This window comes from Micropterus salmoides, unplaced genomic scaffold, assembly GCF_014851395.1.
Source record: "Micropterus salmoides isolate LMB-PRFRI ecotype aquatic unplaced genomic scaffold, ASM1485139v1 Ms_hic_scaffold_10, whole genome shotgun sequence".
Classification (NCBI taxonomy): Eukaryota; Metazoa; Chordata; class Actinopteri; order Centrarchiformes; family Centrarchidae; genus Micropterus; species Micropterus salmoides.
In genome coordinates, this window is record NW_024040041.1 from 13,357,235 (window position 1) to 13,377,988 (window position 20,754).

The following is a 20,754-nucleotide window of genomic DNA, read 5'->3' on the forward strand; positions in this document are numbered from 1 at the left end:
CTATGATTGCTTGTGCTTCTTCCGTTCTAAGCTGTTCTTATCTTTGCTGTACTGTTCTATGATGTGCTGCTATGCATGGTGTTAGTGTCTTTTAATTTTGTTGTTCTGTAAAGCACTTTGGTCAGTCATTGGCTGCTATAAAATGTGCTATATAAATAAAAATGAACTTGAACTTGAACTAGAACAGGCAGTTTGGTAATAAATCCGCCATATTCATTTAAAAGATGACACAATGTTAGTTATTTTCACTGCTTGTTTCCAAAGTCCCCCCAAAATAAGTTATTACAGGTTTAAGAGCTTTTTTTTTATAACAACCAGTAAACCTCTAAAGATGTCCCCACCACATAATGAGCGAGTTTACTGCCATCTAGTGGTCTCAGTGAGGAGGTGCAACGCTGCATTTAATCCGTCAAGGAAGCGTCAACATGACACTGCTTTCACTTCCGGATAATTCTTTAAAAAAAAAGACCAGACTGAAGCGAAACGAACAGGAATTATTTTTTAATTATTAGGAAAAACACCGCTGATTGAAAGAGGCTCAACCGTGATGTTAAAAAAAAAACTGTCGGCGCACACACACTGAGCAGACACTGTGCCCCACCCTCTGGTTCGACATCCTCACTTCCCTTGTTTGTGACGTTCATGTTTCTCCCTCACTCTCCCACTGAGTGCATCTGCTCTCCTATCTAATCTTTGCCTAAAATCACAGAGATAATCCTGCATCCATCTGTCCTGAGAGAAAGACAGAGAACTGACATTGCTGTAATGATGTAAAAAATATATTCAGCATTAATTTAATGACTCATCATCCTGTAGGTGATAAAACCTGACTTTGTGATTGTGCTGAAATAGTGACATCATCTTAAATTGCTTAAATTTTATTATACACAAGGATATCTCACATATACATCTTTTATACATAGAATATGTTCCACATTTTTGCATGTTTACATAAGACAATTTCCTTTTCTTTTTTTTCACACTGATTCCCACCACCACCACACATTTCATCAAAAAGGAGGAGGACGACATTGGAACAGCCATAAACTGAGACAAAGAGAAACTTGATTAAATACACTGATACAACACTTAAAAATAAAATTGTTCACAGGAATACTCATTCGTGTCTTTTGGACGTCTCGCTCTAAACAAAATGGTAATTTGCTTTAATCACTTTTTAAAATAATTCATAGACATACCAACACATTTTACCATTACACCCTCATTTAAATCAAATACGTTATTTTTTTAACATTCCAGAAATGTATTTTTCTCTCATAAAGATGAGCTCTAACCACAAACCCTGAATCAGCAAAAGATAATTCGATTCTTGATCTTAAAAAGAGCTGTCTGCAAATGCATTAAAAAATGACTGTTGGCTTTACCTGTGAGTACACGCATAAAGTTGTGTTTGTGTGTGTGTGCATGGCTTTATCTGCTGCATCTGCAGGTGCAAAGAGTTGAACTGTGCAGCTTGTACAATACGACACTTCCACTCCTGTATGAGAATGGCAGCGTGCTCTCAGGAGAAGCACCTCTGGACTCTCCACTCCCGCACCCAGCTGTCAGTGCGGCAAGATGGAGAGGGTGCTGCTTCTTAAGGGCATGAGAGGAGCGGATGTGATTGGCCATGATTGTTACCAAACCTTCACATCTACCGCCATGTAGATACCAAATAGTGTGCCACCACTCCCGCTGCACACTGTGCATGGTGCACTTGACTGTACTTGCATGAAATTAGCTGTGTGTGTTTGTGTGTAAAAGGAAGAGAGGGATGGCGGAGTACTGCACTGCTGTGCCCATTAAATCATGCTCACCGCACAATTTTTCACCACCTGCACCCAACACAACAACACACACACACACACACACACACACACACACACACACACACACACACACACACACACACACACACACACACACACACACAGACTATCTGAAAAGCTCTGACCCACCAACTCAAACATGTCTGACACTGAGGTACTAAAAACGTGGAAACAGAACCAACAGAGAGGAGAAGACGGAGAACATCCTGTGTGATACAGGTGGGAAGAGGCAGCCACAGAGACAGAAAAAGGCAAAAACAGGGGCAACACGTGCTGCAATGCCCAGGAACAATATGATATTGTTCCACACTGATTAAGCAGTGGATCAGTTAAGCAACTATTACACTCTACTTGTCATTCTGGGCCACCTCTCTAATGGGAGCATAAACACCAAATGGAAAGTCACAAATGTCAGGTGATTACTCATGTCACCCATGAGCCTGACTGGACGTGACCTAGTTAGGTCAGACCCAGGTGAGATTCAGATAGACACTACATGCAGCTTTGTGCACAAACTCAAACATGCACATTTGCACGTTCAAATGTACACACACACACACACACACACACACACACACACACACACACACGTAAAAGGGAGCCTGTTGTTACAAAAGCTTAAAAGCTTTACAGCTACTTTCCACACACAAACAAACTGATACAACACCTAAGCACCTTTCCCCACCTCTTTGAATAGTTTAAAACATGACCGATTCTTAGCACATGAATGAATCCATGTTAAGTACCACATGCAAGTACACTTTAAGTATGCATGCTTTGGAAACATGATGTTTCAGTGGCAAATGAAAATTAACTGGATGCGTCACCAGTGTCTGGATAAGATTGCTTTTAGTTTGTGTACTGAATTCATCATACGATCAATATGATTTATTGTTTTGTCGGAGAGAGACTTGAGAGTAATGTAGACGAGACAGAACGAGTGTGAGCAGTGTACAGTAGTGACGTCACGTTTTGTGTTTCGTCATTTGGACAGTGTTGGAAGCTCAAACGTTTTCCAGCAAAAAAAGTAAATGTGTGGCAAATTTAAATACAACACAATGCTAGTGGCTTGAGAGAGTTGCTGTACAGGCAAAAAGCTCATCACCCACACACAGACACAAACACACACACACACACACACACACACACACACACACACACACACACACACACACACACAAACACAAGCCCGGACAATGAAATGAATCAGATCCATACTTTTGATGTGTGCAATTGTAAATACTGTACAAAAGCACACAGCAGGTCCTTTCACTATAGCAGTACAGCTCTCTTATAATCCCTTTCCAAAAACAATCTTCCTCTTTTCTTTAACTTGCATCACGTCAATCTTCTATGTCAACTCCCTCTCCTCTTCTCCCCCATACATATAAGAGTTGTATCCAGGCGGCTGCACATACTCCTCAGACTTATCCCAGTCCGACACCCATCCCGGCCCGGCTCCCCCTCCTCCGGCACCTCCTCCGTTAGAACCAACAACTGGCTGGCTCATGGCCCCGTACTGCCCGCCTCCGCGGTAGAGCTCTTCTGTCTCATTGGCCAGTTCATCCTCACCGATGATACCGCACTTCTCCTCGCTGGTGTCCTCAATGTCCGCCCAAGACTGCTTTTCCCCTGATGCAAAGATTCCTAGTGAGAAAAAATATGATCAGCGTTTAGACTAAAGTCTTCTGCACATGCCTCCCAAAACACAGTGTTCAGAGTCAAGTCATACCATAGAAAATCACTCCTCCATAATGAACGAGGGAAGCTATAAGGAAGACATACTGCCACTCATCACGTGTCTGGAATGACAAAGGTAAAAAGGTGAGTTCAAGAACAAGTTGGCCTAATCTCCCTTTCTGTTTATTTTACATTTTTAAAATTTTAAACGTGGCATTACAAAGTCGATACAAGTGAATGTTTTTTACCTTGTGTTTGGTCATGGCTCCCACTATGAGAGGACACACCATCCCTGATAACGTTCCCACCCCGTTTGAGATTCCCATCAATATGCTGGCATATCGAGGGGCGATGTCTAAGTGATTGACATTAAACCCTGAGTGAAAGAACAAAAACTGTGCGTTAGTTGTTTTTGTATTTAACACTGAAAGGAATAGATTGCCATTTTGAAAAATACGCTTATTCATTTCCTTGCTCAGAGTTAGATGAGCAGATCGATACCACTGTTGTATCTGTACAGTGAATATGGTTAGCTTAGCTTACAGTAAAGACTGGAAACAGGGGGAAACAGTCAGCCTGGCAAAGTGTATAAATGGTGGTTATTTGCTGGCTTATTGCTTTTTATACAGTCTATGGATATTACATGTTAATTAGCGAGGTGTAGAGGTGCTGCACATAACACATAACAGTAGATCTGATAAAATCTCCAACCTGAGATAGCAAATCCACTGAAACCCACAGCGAGGACCAGGAAGGAAATGGCAACACCTTTTGAGTGAGAGTAACCCACCACCAGCAGGAGGGTGGCCTCCATTCCAAAACCTGAAACACGTCCACGTGACAACAAATACAAGAGGGGAGGAATGAGGAACTTTCCACAACTTTATACTCTGGTCATCTGATATACAGAAGTGCATTTATTTTGTTGTAATTTGCTGTTGTTAGAAATGCTGTTCATGTCAACATGATACAAGCTTTGATTTGTGCTAAAATATCAATATGATTCAAGTGCTCTGAATGACAGTTACTGCTGTAAAGTTTTCCGACAAATGTCATGGTCCTTAAATTTCAGGAGAATCATTAACAAACACACCTATTAAATTTTATTTTTTTCAGCAATGCTGCTCACTTTGCTTCGATATTATTAATGTCATTGCACACTGTGTCACCGAACAGAAAGTTTCTTGCTTAGTTTATCAAAGTCTCAAATTTTTCGATGTGCTGCTTTCACTACAGCAAAGGTGACGTGTCATCTTAATTTCTACCTGATGACAAGATGAAGTCAGTTTGGCTTAACTGATGTGCGTGTATCTGGATGTCTGTAAAATATTGCAAACAGTAGTCCAGTTGAGTTTTACTTGTGTGACTAATTTGAGATGTAAAACTCAGGTAATGCAGTGTTATTTAGTTTCTGCTCTTGTATTGTCTTGAGCTTTCTTTCTTCCCCTTCTTTTCATTCCTACTCACCCCCCTCCATCTATCACCCTTTATCACTCTCACCTCCGCAGTTCATGAGCTTCCTGACGTTTGTGGTGGACATCAGGTTGTGGGTCCTCAGGTAGTCTGCCAACTGGCCTCCAATAGGCACGATGATTGTCATCACCAGATGGGGCAAAGCTGACACCATGCCCACCTGGAAGAAGAAAGGGTATGTATGAGAGTGAGAGACTGTGTTATGTGTGTATGAGAAGAGACACGAGAACAGTGTTTTCATTACTAGAGTATTAGAAACAACAAGAGGCTGAAGGTTAAAAAAGATTAAAAATGTCCTGTTTCAGTTTAGTTCCAGATTAGTTTTATAAGCATAGATATTAGCACATCGATCTGGATAAAAGTAAATTTTTATACTGATTGGTGCTCCTTTGACCTGAACTGAGATAATGTGATCTAAATGAAAATATTAATAATGATAATGATGATTTTCAAAGACCATATATACACTATATTGCCCCTGTGAATCGAATTGAATTCAGGTGTTACAATCACCTCCATGACCACAGGTGTATAAAATCAAGCACCTAGGCATGCAGACTGCTTCTACAAACATTTGTGAAAGAATGGGTCGCTCTCCGGAGCTCAGTGAATTCAAGCGTGGTACCATGAAAGGTCGCCGTCTGTGCAAGTCCATTTATGAAATTTCCTCACTACTAAAGATTCCACAGTCAGCTGTTAGTGGTGTTATAACAAAGTGTCAGAGATTGGGAACAACAGAAACTCAGCCACGAAGTGGTAGGCCACATAAAATCACAGAGTGGGGTCAGCATATGCTGAGGCGCACATTGCGCAGAAGTCGGCAACTTTCTGTAGAGTCTATAGCTACAGACCTCCAAATGTTGTGTGGCCTTCGGATTAGCTCAAGAACTGTGCGTAGAGAGCTTCATGGAATGGGTTTCCATTGCAAAGCACGCTGCCACTGGACACTAGAGCAGTGGAGATGTATTCTCTGGAGTGATGAATCACGCTTCTCTGTCTGGCAATCCATTGGATGGGTCTGGGTTTGGTGGTTGCCAGGAGAAAGGTACTTGCCTGACTAACTGTTAATGCTTCAGCATACCAAGACATTTTGGACAATTTCATGCTCCCAACTTTGTGGAAACAGTTTGGGAATGGCCTCTTTCTGTTCCAACACGACTGCGCACAAAGAAAGGTCCATAAAGACATGGATGAGCCAGTTAGATGTGGAGGAACTTGACTGGCCTGCACAGAGTCCTGACCCCAGCTTGACAGAACAACTCTGGGATGAATTAGAGCGGAGACAATGAGCCAGGTCTTCTCGTCCAACATCTGTACCTGACCTCACAAACATGCTTCTGTGTTGTAAGGCAGGCAACCCAAAACTTTTGGCAATATAGTGTATATCAAGTCTGGCAGAGAATGCTTGTTCATGGTTGTTGTCCCCTCTCTCCACATATTTCTAGTCACCTTCACCTTTCTCCTATTAAATTAAAGCAAAAGACTCCCCAAAGTTGTTTGTCTGTTACACCACCCCTCAGACTCTTACTCTGTCTTATTTTTGAATTAAACATGGAAAAGAAGAACAGTTCTACATGCACAAATATCAGTGGGTTACCAGAATCTTCACTCTTTGCAGTGCCTTACAGAGATGAGTCTGGAACTCACACACACATGCAAACCCACACCGCAAAGGGGAATGCTTATATTTTCCAACCTGTGTCTTATTTTCTTAATTGTTGCTGTTCTGACTGTGGGTCATAATAATGTTGTACTTTTCAACTCCACTGTAGGGATTCGTAAACATGACATGGCAAAGAATTGTGCAGCAAGCCTCCTAAAGCTAATGCTACATTTTACTGGTTGAGGTGATGAGTACAAAGTTATTATGAGCAATAATCACAAAAGCAAAAATTATGAGTGTAAGAGGCTGAAAAATACCAGAATTCCCCTTTAACTTTGGTTAAAGTGCCCTTCAGCAAAACCCTAACACCTATACTTTCCAGTAAAGTAGGTGACATAGCTGTGTCCAGTTGTGAACATATAAGGACATTTTCTGGAAAAACTATAGCTTCTGTAAATAAAGTCTAGCTTTACAGATCGATATACTCTCACCTTGCTGATCTCAAAGCCAAAGACTTCTTCAAAGTAGGCCGGTTGGCTGATGAGCAGCAGATAGAAGGTCCAGCTCCTGCAGAAGTTGGCCACGATGATGGCGTAGACTGGCATGGAGGTGAAGAAGTGTCTCCATGGGGTTTTAAATTTCTGCCACCAAAAGGAATAAGATATTACAGGGATCCAGAGACTTCACTGAGATGGATCAGTAACTAGAGAGCCAGCTGAGTGTGTGTGTTAACATATACATCCACGCTATCTGTGTCTGTGTGTAGGTCTAAGAGATTCTCAGTGTGATTAATAGGCTACACATGAATAACATATAGGGCCATACATGGAGTGGATTAAGAAATGACGCAGACTCTCCGATTGCATCCTCAATGTACTTCCTCTCCTCTGGTGTGATGGTGGGATGGGCTGCGGGACTCTCATATGACACCAGAATCCAGAACATATACCAGAATATCCCAAAGCTGCCTGGGAGAGGAAGAGAGAGAGTGAAAGCCACAGACATGGTTACGGTAGAGAAAGAGCAAAGAGAGCTAGATGTAAAAGGTACAGTAGTGAGAGAGAAAGAAAGTAAATGAGAAGTAACTACTCAGACTTCCTTCCAGGCTGCCGTTAAGGTTGTGAAGTTCAACTTTACAAGCTTTACAATAGCAGTAGTAGGCTGGGAGGAAATTTGGGGCTCGGGACATGCTGTTGAATGATAACATTGCAAAACATGAAAGCCCCTAACCTTACACTTAAAGATTTTGAAGGTAAAATCAAATCACAAAAATAAATCCTTGAGACTCACATAAAAGCTCCGCCCATTCAGTCTTGATTGTGAGCGACAGAAACACACAGTTCATGGATATGGAAACATTTGCATTTGAGTTCAAGCATGTATTAATGTATTACTTTACTGAACAGTCATAGTACTGTAAGCGAAACAATACTAACCATAGACATAGAATACTGAAGGCCACCCAATGTATTGCACCAGTATCCCAGCTAAAGGCATGGCCACCACCGCCCCTGCATAGGATCCTGAGAACACATCATAACATAAAGAAAAGCAACAAATTATTAATTTGTCCGTATTATCATAGAATCATTTCTGCGCTCAAAATGTTGTATATATATTGTTATTAAGTGGCCATGGAAATTCACATGTCCAGTACTTTTACCCTCTTATACTTTGAAGGAACCTCTGGTGCCTCCATCTTCACAACCTCATGTTCAAACTCACAGAACTTAAGGATATCCCAAAGTTTCTGCAGATACCAAAATATTGGAAAATGTGTCAGTAAGGCGTGAAACTTTACCACAAAAGGCTGTTGTGGCTAATCGACTTCTCTCAAGAGGAGGCGCCCACTTGGCCCAGATTCCGTGGCAGGCTGGGTATGATACACCCTGAAGGATACAATACAGTCAGCGAAACACTCATGCATATAGGAACAATCTTCCACAGAGTCCTGCAAGCGTACCCCCCACACACACACACACACACAAACAGTACCTCAACAAGGCCCTGGCATATCCTGACCAGTATGACGCAGCTGTAGTGGCAGCGAGCTGCAGATGGAATCAGCATGTTGAGGGTGGATGTGGCCACGATGGCAAAGCCAAACACTCTTAAACACACAAAAGACAAAAAAAGCCACCTCAGATCGGATTCAACAGTAACAACAACAGCACAAGAATAACAACAAACGCTCCACTGATAAAGGATGAAGCTTCATGGTTGTGGTCTTATATCACTGGAGTTTTTCAGAATTGTTGTATGGTTTGATACAACTCAATGTTTGGGAGATGTATCCAAGAAAGAGCAAAATCATTCTTTTTTCATCAATCATATCCAGCACAATTACCCAACTGTTACAACTAACAACTAACTTATAGTAGACCAGATTACAGTAATGCCCATATTGGAAAATATATTGTAAATGTGAAGACATTCACCTGTTGGCTGCAAATTTCCGACATATAAAGCCCCCGGGGATCTGTGTGACGATGTAGCCCCAGAAGAAGGAGCCGTGGATCATCCCCACTGTCTCAGGGTCCCAGGTGAACTGCGCAGCCTGGAGAAAAGAATATATATGATTTTAACTTAATTTAATTTGAAATGTACTCTAACACAGAGGAGATCACTGTCATCTGAACTTCACAAAGTAATATACTAAAAGGGTAGTCAAATATAAACACATTTGTCTACCCAAGCATGACACCCATCTAATTTATTTTGATGTATTCTCAGCTTGCTTTATAAATTTGGTCAATCTGTGGTTATAATAATACATTAAAAAAAGCTTTTAAGTTCCAAAAAGTTGTGATTAAGAAAAAGGTGGCACAAATTTACAAAATATGCTTATGTTCACTTTATGAAGTGAGGCCTGAGATCAGTGTGTAACAAAATCTTTAGTGGCATTAATCAAGTCCAATAAAGCAGGCCATACAGAAACAGAAACAAATCCTAAATACAATTTGATATATGTGAAGCTTGTATAATAATGCAATCCTTGTCAAAGATAGCTGGATACAGTAAAGTTTGGTTCAAGAGCTTTGATTTTAGTTTTGCCACTTACCACAAGTACTTCCTTGTTGCCTTTGTAGACAGTGTGGTCATTGACCATGCTAACAATGGCAACACCCAGGTTACACCGGATGCCAAAAGAGATGCAGAATCCCAGGCCAGACAGGATGGCGATGATGTACCGTCTCGGCAAGCCAAAGCAGGTACAGTCCACCACCGGCATCTCCTTCTCCTCCACCAGCTCAGGACGGCCCTCCGCTGATAACTCAATGGTTTCTCCATTGGGCTGCCGCTTCTCAATTAGCCTGAGGTGAGACACAGAGAGAGCGTGCAGGAAAGGAGACCTATGAGGCAGCCTCTGCGCTTACACAAAATATTGTGGATCCAAAGGCTTCCAGAGATTTCTAAGGCTTTAGTGAATTATTTCTAAAATTGTACACAACAAAATTCCATTTGAAACATATTGGATTTAGAAGTTTGCAATGATGGGCCCACTCGTAAGTCAAACACAGTTTAACAGGTTAACAGTTAGGTTATCTTTATAAAACTTTACACAGCGTGCTTGGGATGAACTGCTCCAGAGTAATACTGCAAGAATATATTATGGAGATAATTGTGTTTGTTGTCCATTTATGTTTTGTTGATACGTGCAAATGATTCAGCAGTAATACCTGCTCATTTACAGAATCTCACAAAAGTGAATACACCCCTCACGTTTTGTTTGATTATATATTTTCATGTGACAAAACTGAAGAAATGACACTTTGCTACGATGTCAAGTAGTGAGTGTACAGCTTGTATAACAGTGTAAATTTGCTGTCCCCTCAAAATAACACATCACACAGCCATTTATGTCTAAATCTCTGGCAACAAAAATGAGTACACCCCTAAGTGAAAATGTCCAAACTGGACCCAGTTAGCCATTTTCCCTCCCCGGCATCATGTGACTCATAGTGTTACAACTCTCAGCTGTGAATGGGGAGCAGGTGTGTTAAATTTGGTGTCATCGCTCTCACACTCACTTGTACTGGTCACTGGAAGTTCAACATGGCACCTCATGGCATATAACTCTCTGAGAATCTGAAAAAAAGAATTGTTGCTCTACATAAAGATGGCTTAGGCTATAAGAAGATTGCCAAGACCCTGAAACTGAGCTGCAGCACGGTGGCCAAGACTATACAGCGGTTCAACAAGACAAGTTCTCTCGTTGTCTTTGGGAAATAGATGTCAGTGCTCAGACCACACGCTGCACACTGCATCAAATTGGTCTGCATGGCTGTCCTCCCAGAAGGAAGCCTCTTCTAAAGATGATGCACATGAAAGCCCGCAAACAGTTTGCTGAAGACAAGCAGACTGTGGACATGGATTACTGGAACCATGTCCTGTGTCCAAGATAAACTTATTTGGTTATCATGAGTGCTGCCGGCACTGGGGAGCTACAGTTCATTGAGGGAACCATGAACGCCAACATGTACTGTGACATACTGAAGCAGAGCATGATCCCCTCCCTTCGGAGACTGGGCTGCAGGGCAGTATTCCAACATGATAACAACCCCAAACACACCTCTAAGACGACCACTGCCTTGCTAAAGAAGCTGAGGGTAAAGGTGATGGACTGTCCGAGCATGTCTGCAGACCTAAACCCTATTGAGCATCTGTGGGGCATCTTCAAACGGAAGGTGGAGGAGCACAAGGTCTCTAACATCCACCAGCTACGTGATGTCATCATGGAGGAGTGGAAGAGGACTCCAGTGGCAACCTGTGAGGCTCTGGTGAACTCCATGCCCAAGTGGGTTAAGGCAGTGCTGGAAAATAATGGTGGCCACACAAAATACTTTGGGCCCAATTAGGACATTTTAATTTAGTGGTGTAGTCCCTTTTGTTGCCAGCAGTTTAGACATTAATGGCTGTGTGATGTGTTATTTTGAGGGGACAGCAAATTTACACTGTTGTACAAGCAGTACACTCACTACTTTACATTTTTTTGCAAAGTGTCATTTCTTCAGTGTTGTTACATGAAAATATATAATCAAACAAAACGTGAGGGGTGTACTCACTTTTGTGAGATTCTGTAAATGAGCAGGTATTACTGCTGAATCATTTGCACGTATCAACGAAACATAAATGGACAACAAGATATAATCAAATATTTACAAACATGTGAAGGATGTACTCACTTTTGTGAGATAATGTAAGTACTTAAAAGGTAATTTCGGTGTTGTGTTGGAGTAACTTTAGGAAATAAAGTCTTGCTAGCAGTTCCTCTTTGTGCACAACAAACCAACTCCAGAATACGAAAAAAAAGCCCATTAAATTAAAAAAACAGACAGGAACACAGAGAGACATTCCTAATGAAAAGAGGGAGAGGTGACAGTGAGGATACTGATGCACGCCTTCGCTAAGGGACAAAATTACATAACATGGAAACAGTGGCTGAAAGAGGGATTTCCTGGGAGCATCGGGAACAGGACAGGTCAAAAGCTTGAAATGCGGGAAACATGGTGGCACGTTGTCAGTAGACATCTTTGAGCAAAACAATGATCTAAGTCTTCTCTTAATGTTTCATGCACACCTTGACAACATGGCTCTCACTGAGTGTTTATCAGTGTGGAGCAATTAAAAAAAATATGTTACTGCTTTCCATAGACTCTCTCTCTCTCACACACGCTCTCTCTCTCTCTCTCACACACACACACACACACACACACACACACACACACACCTCCATGCAGAGACAACACGAACCATATTGGGGTTATGTCTGACTCAGCTTGCCCCGTGTGGAAGCAGCTGTCACTAGCCGAGGAGCAGCACCAGCCACGACAGCACATCCCACCAGTGTCTGCTCCTTCAGGAGTCAGGATGCCTGGGACCTTCTGCTCTATATTGGTGTTGTTCAAGATGTCCGAGAGACACAAGCAGGAGCTCTCTGGAGACCGAAATCTAACCACATCATATTACTAAATGGACAGGCTCGTGTGTTTGTACTGTGATGCTATTCAGGTGGAGTAAGTGCACAGACAGATGAAAAAAGAGAGATTATTAGTAAGTATTAAGTAGAAAAAGGCATGCATTTTGGTATTATGGATGGCCTGCTTAAAATATGCAATATGCTGATTAACTGAAAAGGACATTTTGTAAAAAAAAGCAGAAGCGCTGACATGTTTACAAATCAGTGTAATCAATATTTGAAGTGTTATTTTCAAAAATCTATATATTTTTTAATTTTCTTACTAATACATTTTTTCTTGCCAACCAAGAAACTCCTGCATTTACTTTAAAATTATGTAAGTGAATAATCAGATTTTCTTAGAAGAGACCAAAATTTGTTGTTATTTCAGGCTGTTACTCAGTTTGACGCTCGGCATTCGACCCATTTTTGTCGAATGCCGAGCGTCACTTTTTTCCACAGAAGTCAAACAGAGAAGTCAGGAGAGTGGCCATCTGTATATTACAATGTCCATACTCTCAACTACACCCCCCACACACACACACTGTTAAACACATACATGCATACCGCAGACTTAAAGACATGCTTTCTGCAGATACGCTTTTTTCAGATTAATTGCGACATAGTGCCACACTTTCCAGCGTATAGTTGCTTTAACCTGAGTATGTGTGTGTTTTAAGCATGTGTGAGTTCACAGTGAATTGCAGTTGTGTGTCAGATGTCCAATTTCCACTGGGTTGATCCAGTTAGTCAGTGAGCTGGAGAATTATGTACAGAAACGGGCACAATCACCACAAAGATTCATTCCATGTGGTGAGGACGGTTGCATTTTTGAAAAGTTGTTTCAAATCTGAGCTTCAATAAGTTCCTCAAAAACAAGTGTTTACTACATTGTGAACGCTGCTCTGTTTTTCAATCAAACATTTAAGACAATTCATCTCTCTCTGGCTCTCGGCAACTCCAAGATAACTCATTCACACACTCTAACGCAAGACAAGCCACACTCTGGCACTGGTTAATTATTGATGTGTTTTTGGATGAGATAAATTATTCACTCTAGCTTTTCCACCATAAAATGTCACTATCTATTTATCTGTTGGCCTGTCTGTCTGCATCTCTGCATATACACTCTGTTGCATCCATCCAGTCGTTATATTTCTAATGTATGCATGTGGAATTTATTCCCTCCCCCATTTCCACACATCAGACTCTGCCTAATCTCTTTATACATCCCTGCAATACGTCAATAGACAGAAAAGAAAAAACATATGGCAGTACAATGATGTATAAATTAAACCTGGGTCCACAGTGAGATATTCTGCTTGTCAAGTAAAACATAAAGACAACAGAAAAGTAGTATTTTTGAGCCACGTTTTGGAATTTATAAGAGATTAGAGAGGATGCATCCTCTCTCTCTCTCTCTCTCCATCTCTCTCTTTCTCTCTTAATCTGTCACAACGTTCAGATTAGGATTACAAAAATGATTTACTTCCGGAAATGAATATGGTGGGACAGACTAGCGCTGGGTGTGGTTCAGCATGCTTCCTCCTCCATCACGACACACTACTGAATTCATGCTGGCCTTTGATTAAACTTTTTTAGTCCTTTAAAAGATCTGATTGCTTCAACTTAACATGCAGTTATTTTATTCTTCTAGTAAACATTGAGATGATGTCTAAAATCTCCAGTTTCAGACATCTGTTACAAACACATGATATTTTTTTGTACAGAGCTGGGTAAACAGTCAGTTTCTCTTAGAAATGACCTGTTTGACTGACTGAGTGGTGTGAACAAAAGGACTAACTTCATTCTTGTTTCAGCTACATCACATGAGATATCTTTGGTGGAAGGCGCCCTGGCCAAGGAGCCTTAATATGTCCACCACAGTGCAATGTATGTTGTTCAAAAAGCTGATGAGTCATTGGCTGCACTCACACTGCTATGCTCTCCACACTAACCTGAATGGAGATCAGTATCCTACTTCAGAGTTAGTGAAGGTTGCAGGAGCATCCTCATTAAACCTCACAACAGATTGCAGCCTGACACCTACACATACGCTATCAGCTAACGAGGACAGCCCACAGCAAGAATTACCTTTAATTACAGATGCTTCCCACTAAAGGGCAATCTCACCCTAGTTCAGTGTAAATGTCTCAAAATAGCTGACTATCTGAGGGTCTCCTTCTTTTAATGTGGTGTTTTAATGTGGCAGAGGAAGAGTTTTCTGGTACTTTCAGTTCACAAACAAATCTTGACATAAATCAGCATCTGTCAGCATGTTTGCCTGCTAGCACAAGACATCTTTCATGTTGGTTGGTAAAAACTGCTTTATCTCTGAGGAAGTACAGGTTTGAGGTACACATAGAGAAGAGAAACTTTGTCCATAGACATTTGCCTTCATGTGGGGTTCACAATATCATGGGCTTCCACTCAGCTGATGTAGCTTCTCTAGGTAGTATGGCCAGGCCTCAATTGGTCTCAGCTGGCAACAATTAATGAGCGAGAGAGCATGAGCAGGCAGGAGTCCCGTGACCTCAGGCTTTCTGAAATATCATAATCACAATAGTAACAGGCTCAGCAGAGACTCAGTTACTACTCACACCTCAAACTGTGCTCATATCTGTGCTCCTCACCCGAGCACAAGAGGCAAAGTTCAACGTACAACATAAAAACTGACAAAGTCAGTCAAAGTGATTTAATATAACAAATGAAAAGACTTGAACACATTTACACACGGAAATTCTAACTCTTTGATTCAATGAACAACTTTAATTAAATCTACCAAAAACAGTCTGCTTTTTTTCTGCATTTACACCTTGTGCAATAACACCTGCTTAAATTATAGTGCAATACTCTGCTGCTACTATTTATTCCTTATTACTGTTCACCATAACAATTCCTTTAACTATGTAAATATTGTACATATCCACACTCCTTATATAATTTTATTTTATATTTTTACTCTGATATTTCTATACTTCTCTATATACCACTATCTTTATTATATTCCTTTGCCCTTGTGCAGTGTTTGCAACTGTAATACAGAATTTCCCTTCGGGGATCAATAAATTATTTCTGATCATTTCTGATTCTGACTGAATATTAATAGATGTTAAGTAGGGCACAAACTAACGATTATTATCGTTAATCTGAAAATTATTTGATTTACCATTATAAAACAAAGAAATTATAAATTTTTAATGTAAAAAACATTTAGTTTAATCTTAAATGTGACATAGAAAAACTCACATTTGCTAATTTATAATCTGTAAACAATCTGTAACTATTCTGTAGCTCTAATTTTGCTTTAAAAACATTAAAATAAAAACTATTGTTTGATTAGTCAGTAGTTGACAATTAATTTTCTGTAGATCACCTAATGAAATAATCAAATAATCAACTAATCATTGGAGCACTTAAGCACCCCTTAAGCTCAAACTAATTTAAATCATATTTTATGTGAAACCCCTTAGGTACTATTTATGCTTACAGCCATTACTGTTCTTTTTCATAAGGAGGTCAAAGAAGTGACGATCTGTCTGGAGGCCACTTCTACTGAATTATTTTTGTTTTTAAATAGTGAGAAAACATTTACAATTTTGCCTAATTTGTGATTTTGCAATAAGTTATCAGCTATAACAAAATAAGACCGCGACTCTCACGTGCTGGTTGGTGACCTGGGACTTCTGTTACCCTGTATATTAAATTCACCAATTCACAGAGCGTTCTGCATAATCCTCACATAAGAGGATGATAGAGAGGGAACGAGAGACAGTGAGGGAGGTTGACAGTAAAAAATATTATATAACGCCAGACGTCCAGGCCATCATTTGTCCACATCCGTGTGCTGAATTGATTCTCCATTGTGCTGTATGTAAACCACGCTTTTCTTTCCTCATGTCTTCTAAAAAAAAGATATCCCCCTATTTGCCCTATATTTGTAGGTCAGGTGTTTTGATATGTGGGCGGTAGCTTTACGACTGTTTTTCAATTTTTAAATTGCAATTTCTGTAGCTATTTTGTAATTTCGATAGTGGTGTTTCCCCCTTCCAACATGAGCCTCTCACTCTCCCTGAAGTGAACAGATTGGGTCTCAGTGGGACTGTGTCACCCAGGGAGACACCCTCCTCCCCATCCTGTCACACCACTTTTTCCCTCTCTCTCCTTTGGACACACACACAACATTCAGACACCCACACGTGTGACCTTCATAGACTTATTATCTAAATGCTCTCATAGCATAACTCAATCACTGGGTGAGTGCTGACTGCATATGCACACACAAACAAAGAGTGGCTGGGTCATCTTAAAAAAATGTCTTGTCTCCCTGCTTCTTTGCTTCCCAGATAGTTTGTGTGCCACAGTGTTAAAGCCAACAAAGTGTGATGGTGACATATTGAAGCATTACTGATATCAGGGATACAAACAGCATCGCTGCCAATAACTGGGCATGCTGTGTGGCTGAGGCTGACTTTCCAAACTGGTCAGCTGCTCTGACAGATCATCTCTATAGACCCTTTAATAAACCTGTGTACACACAGCCGCCTCCACAAACAACAATAGTGAGTGACACCTTGGCATAGAAAGACAAAAGTGTCTCAAACGTGGCATTTTGACGTCTCCCAAAGCACCTCACCTGCTCCCAGGATTCACTGAGTGATGTTTCTTTGCCTCAACTACAATGACTGCCAGCAGAGCAGTCATCTTTATAACATATCATATGTTAAAATAGATTTTTCCTAAGCTTTGCTTTTCACAGCACTGCATCAGTTAAGACTTTACACCAGACTTTTTTTTTGCTCTGCTCTGGGTGTACTTAAGTATTAATGTCAAGAACATAATGTAATATATAATATGATGTTTGACAATAATTCTTAAATTGAAATGAACAATTAAAAGTTCTTTGCCAAAGCCCAAATGGTAAAAACAAAATAGGTTAGTTCATCTTATTATTATTTGAATGTATTATTTAGACCACTTTTCAGACCACTGTATGGTAAGTGAAAATGTAGCACTCCCCCGCAAGTAAAATGGATTAAAAATGGATTACCTGTTATATTCTGTATTGCCTTGTGCACAGTGAAACACAAGCTCTCCTTGTGTAGACATGCAATCCTGCTGATGCAAACAAACGGCCGGTTCACTTGGAAAGTCTTTTAATATATCTATATCTGGCATTGTTATGAGATGCAAAATGTCCATGGGATACGATTAACAATTAACAAAATGGTCAACAAGAAGACAGGTGGTGTATGATTATATTTCATGTAGTGCCGTGGAGTTGTTCCTTGGCACGAGGAGATGAGAAGATGATATTTATGCATTCATTTAACAATGTTAAAAGAGGGAAGATTGATAGCAAAGATGTAGAGAGCACTTGACCTTACAGTGCTGAAGTTTATGCTTACCTAGTGGAGTTTAATATAGAAACAGGAGATGCATTCTGATGGAGAAAATGTTTAAATAATAGATGAACTCCTGGCTGCTTTCATCAGGAGGGATTTTGTCTGTGAGGTGGTGAGATTGCACACAGACACACTCATCTATTCACACAGTGCAGGGATGCCCATTTAAGATGCTACATATTCACACACACACACACACACACACACACACACACACACACACACAAGCACACACACGCACACACACGCACGCACACACCACACGCATGCACACGCACACACATGCACACATGCACACACGCATGCACGCGCACACACACACACACACACACACACACACACACACACACAGATGCATGCCTCAAAACATACATTTTCCACCAAACATATTCACTTTTCTATTGAAACCACTGCCAGCACCTGACACTGCAGCCACACAAACTCAGAGTTCACTGGCTAAGCTGAGGAAATGCCCACTAAAACCAATCTGGATTCAATCTTATACATCACATCTCTCATAGCATCAGCTGTGGCCGTGCACATGCGTGGCCCATGACCAGTAATAGAGAAAAAAGCCTGAGATTTGCATGTCTGTTAATCTGGGAGACCCCGATTGGCTGAAAGTTGTCTGTGTTGGTGTCTCAGTGGCTCAGTGGATGGATGGATGGATGGAGGATGGAGGGAGCGGCTGGAGGAAGTGACATGGGCTGGGATGGAGTGAGTGGGAGGGGAGAGTTTAGGGATTTGCGTGGCTCGACAGCTGGACTGAAAAACAGGCTATTTCAGGACGGGATTTATACGTTTGGTTGCTACCTCAAATCCTGAGAGAGGAAAGCTTAAAGCAATGGCTATTGCATGAGGTTCAACCAGTGTCTTTAATCTCTCGTTTTTACTGAAATATTGTCAGCACACCAATCTGTGTTGAAACTTTTGTATTGATATGCAATTTATTTACATATATCCAACACTTTAAAACATTTATGAATAAGAAACTGCAGCAATATTTGTTGGTCTTTTCTTTAGAAATTACACCGGCACAGACATGAAACAGTCAAGGTCTTGCTGAGCCATGGATTTCCTCATAAAACCTCTCAAAGAGCCACTGTGTGTATTAAATAAAGGCTGTAGAGGTAATACAAAAGTACAGATTCCTTTTATGGCAGCAATTATTTCAGAAAATGTCAGAAAACAGTGAAAGAAATGCGAATGGTAACATCTTCAAATTGCTTGTTTTGTCCAAATAAACTGGCCACAACCCCAAAATATTAAATGTTCACACAGCTTTGCATAATGATTATTGATAATTGATAATGATAATTATTATTGTTTCTTTGTCTCTTTTTGATCAACCAGCTGGTTAAAGCATTGGCTTTGTTATTTAAAATTAAATTTCATAAACTTAAAGTTGGTAAATTCAATGAAAAATGAATCAAAGAAAGAAGGAAATAACTTCTGTCAGAGGATGAAATGATAGATAGATAGATAGATAGGTTCCAAGTCTTGCTAATAACGCACGGGAACATTATGTAACCGTCTCATCTACTCCTCAACTCTATCCACTTTGAACTGGGTCAAATCTGATAAGAGAAACAGAATCTTTCATGGTTTTTAGAAATCAATAAATGCAATATAACATCCAACCACAAGGAGAACAAAACCCTCCGGTCCCACATGCACTTTACAGTGAGTTCACTGCACTTGCACTGCACATTTTATCCTGATAACATCTCCATAATTGACTTCTAGTTTCTGCAATAATTAGCTTGTTTTTTCCCGTAAGGTACCAAGTAAAAAAATGAAATATCCACGAAATCAAAGCAAACACCCTCTTCACCACTAGCAGCATTTGTCACCCACCTCTGTCAATCCATTCACTGCACTGTGCTGTGCTGCTTAAAGCAGGACTTTTGCAGCTACATACAACATGTTTGGCGCTTAAAACCAACAGCCGCCTCTTTTCCCAGCAAAAATCAATACAGAACAAACTTTTTCTCCAGCAGTGAGTTACTGGTTGGAGGAGAGAGGAAGGGATTCCGCAGCATGGTGAACTGATGTGTGCCGCACAACAAAACAAGCGCTTTAGAATGGGGAAAAGTCAGAGGTGGAGTCAGGAATATATGAAATAGGTGTGTACCTGTGAATTTTCCCCAGAGTTTTGCCCGCGACTGCCTTAAACCTGTCTGGTCGAATCTCCATCCTTGCAGCTTCTTGACCCGGCCGGTGTGCTGATGTCCCGCGCGCCCTCCTGTCCTGGGTGAACGCGCACCGTCGTCTCTCTCTCTCTCTCTCTCTCTCATCCCTCCCTACCTCCACCAGCCTCCACTTCGCTCTCAGATGGGCCAGGCGCAGGCCTTCGTAGTTCACTGTTTGCAGCTTGTGGTCTATGGGAATATGTAATAATAATAATAATAATAGGCCTATATATGTATGTTTGTCATATAAAAGGCCTGCAGCCTCTTAATTATTTTTTTCAATAGCTCAGGATGTTTTGATTACTGTAACTGAGATTGAATGAATGGACTTGTCAAACCAGCATAGGACTTCAGATAACACCATACTACACTATAATCTAATACATTTTAAGAAAATGTATTATTTCTTAAAGAATGAAACATACAAAATCCTTACTTAATTTAAAGTAGAGAGGATGTGTGACTAGCAAATGATATGTATGAAATGTATCTGCACAACAATAACATAAGGGGGGTATAATAAGGGGTAGGTGATGTTCAATCCCACCAAAGCCCCATATTGGAAAAAGCAAATGTATGTGAATTAATCAGCAATGCTCAGCAACTTGCTAAA

At 40.7% G+C, this 20,754-nt stretch overlaps 1 protein-coding gene across 1 annotated transcript; it reads right to left on the bottom strand.

Moving 5' to 3' along the window:
- Positions 1–862: 862 nt before the first annotated feature.
- On the bottom strand, positions 863–20,210 carry slc17a7a (solute carrier family 17 member 7a). The gene is made up of 13 exons (XM_038697519.1): positions 20,084–20,210; positions 9,647–9,899; positions 9,024–9,142; positions 8,581–8,695; positions 8,387–8,474; positions 8,022–8,108; positions 7,411–7,553; positions 7,077–7,226; positions 5,010–5,142; positions 4,221–4,331; positions 3,758–3,885; positions 3,562–3,631; positions 863–3,476 (listed from the first exon to the last, which is right to left on the bottom strand). Exons 1-13 carry the CDS (start codon positions 20,143–20,145, stop codon positions 3,181–3,183), a joined length of 1,755 nt encoding a protein of 584 aa, XP_038553447.1. The 5' UTR covers positions 20,146–20,210; the 3' UTR covers positions 863–3,180.
- Positions 20,211–20,754: the final 544 nt, after the last annotated feature.

Bases quoted from the DNA above. Each gene is read 5' to 3' on its own strand.
- slc17a7a (XM_038697519.1), bottom strand. From the start codon at position 20,145: ATGGAGATTCGACCAGACAGGTTTAAGGCAGTCGCGGGCAAAACTCTG. The intron at 8,109-8,386 runs GTAAAGTTTCAC...ATGTGTTCTCAG, and splicing joins AGCCACAACAGCCTTTTGTG to GATCCTATGCAGGGGCGGTG. The intron at 3,477-3,561 runs GTATGACTTGAC...TTTTCTCACTAG, and splicing joins TGGAGGAGTGATTTTCTATG to GAATCTTTGCATCAGGGGAA.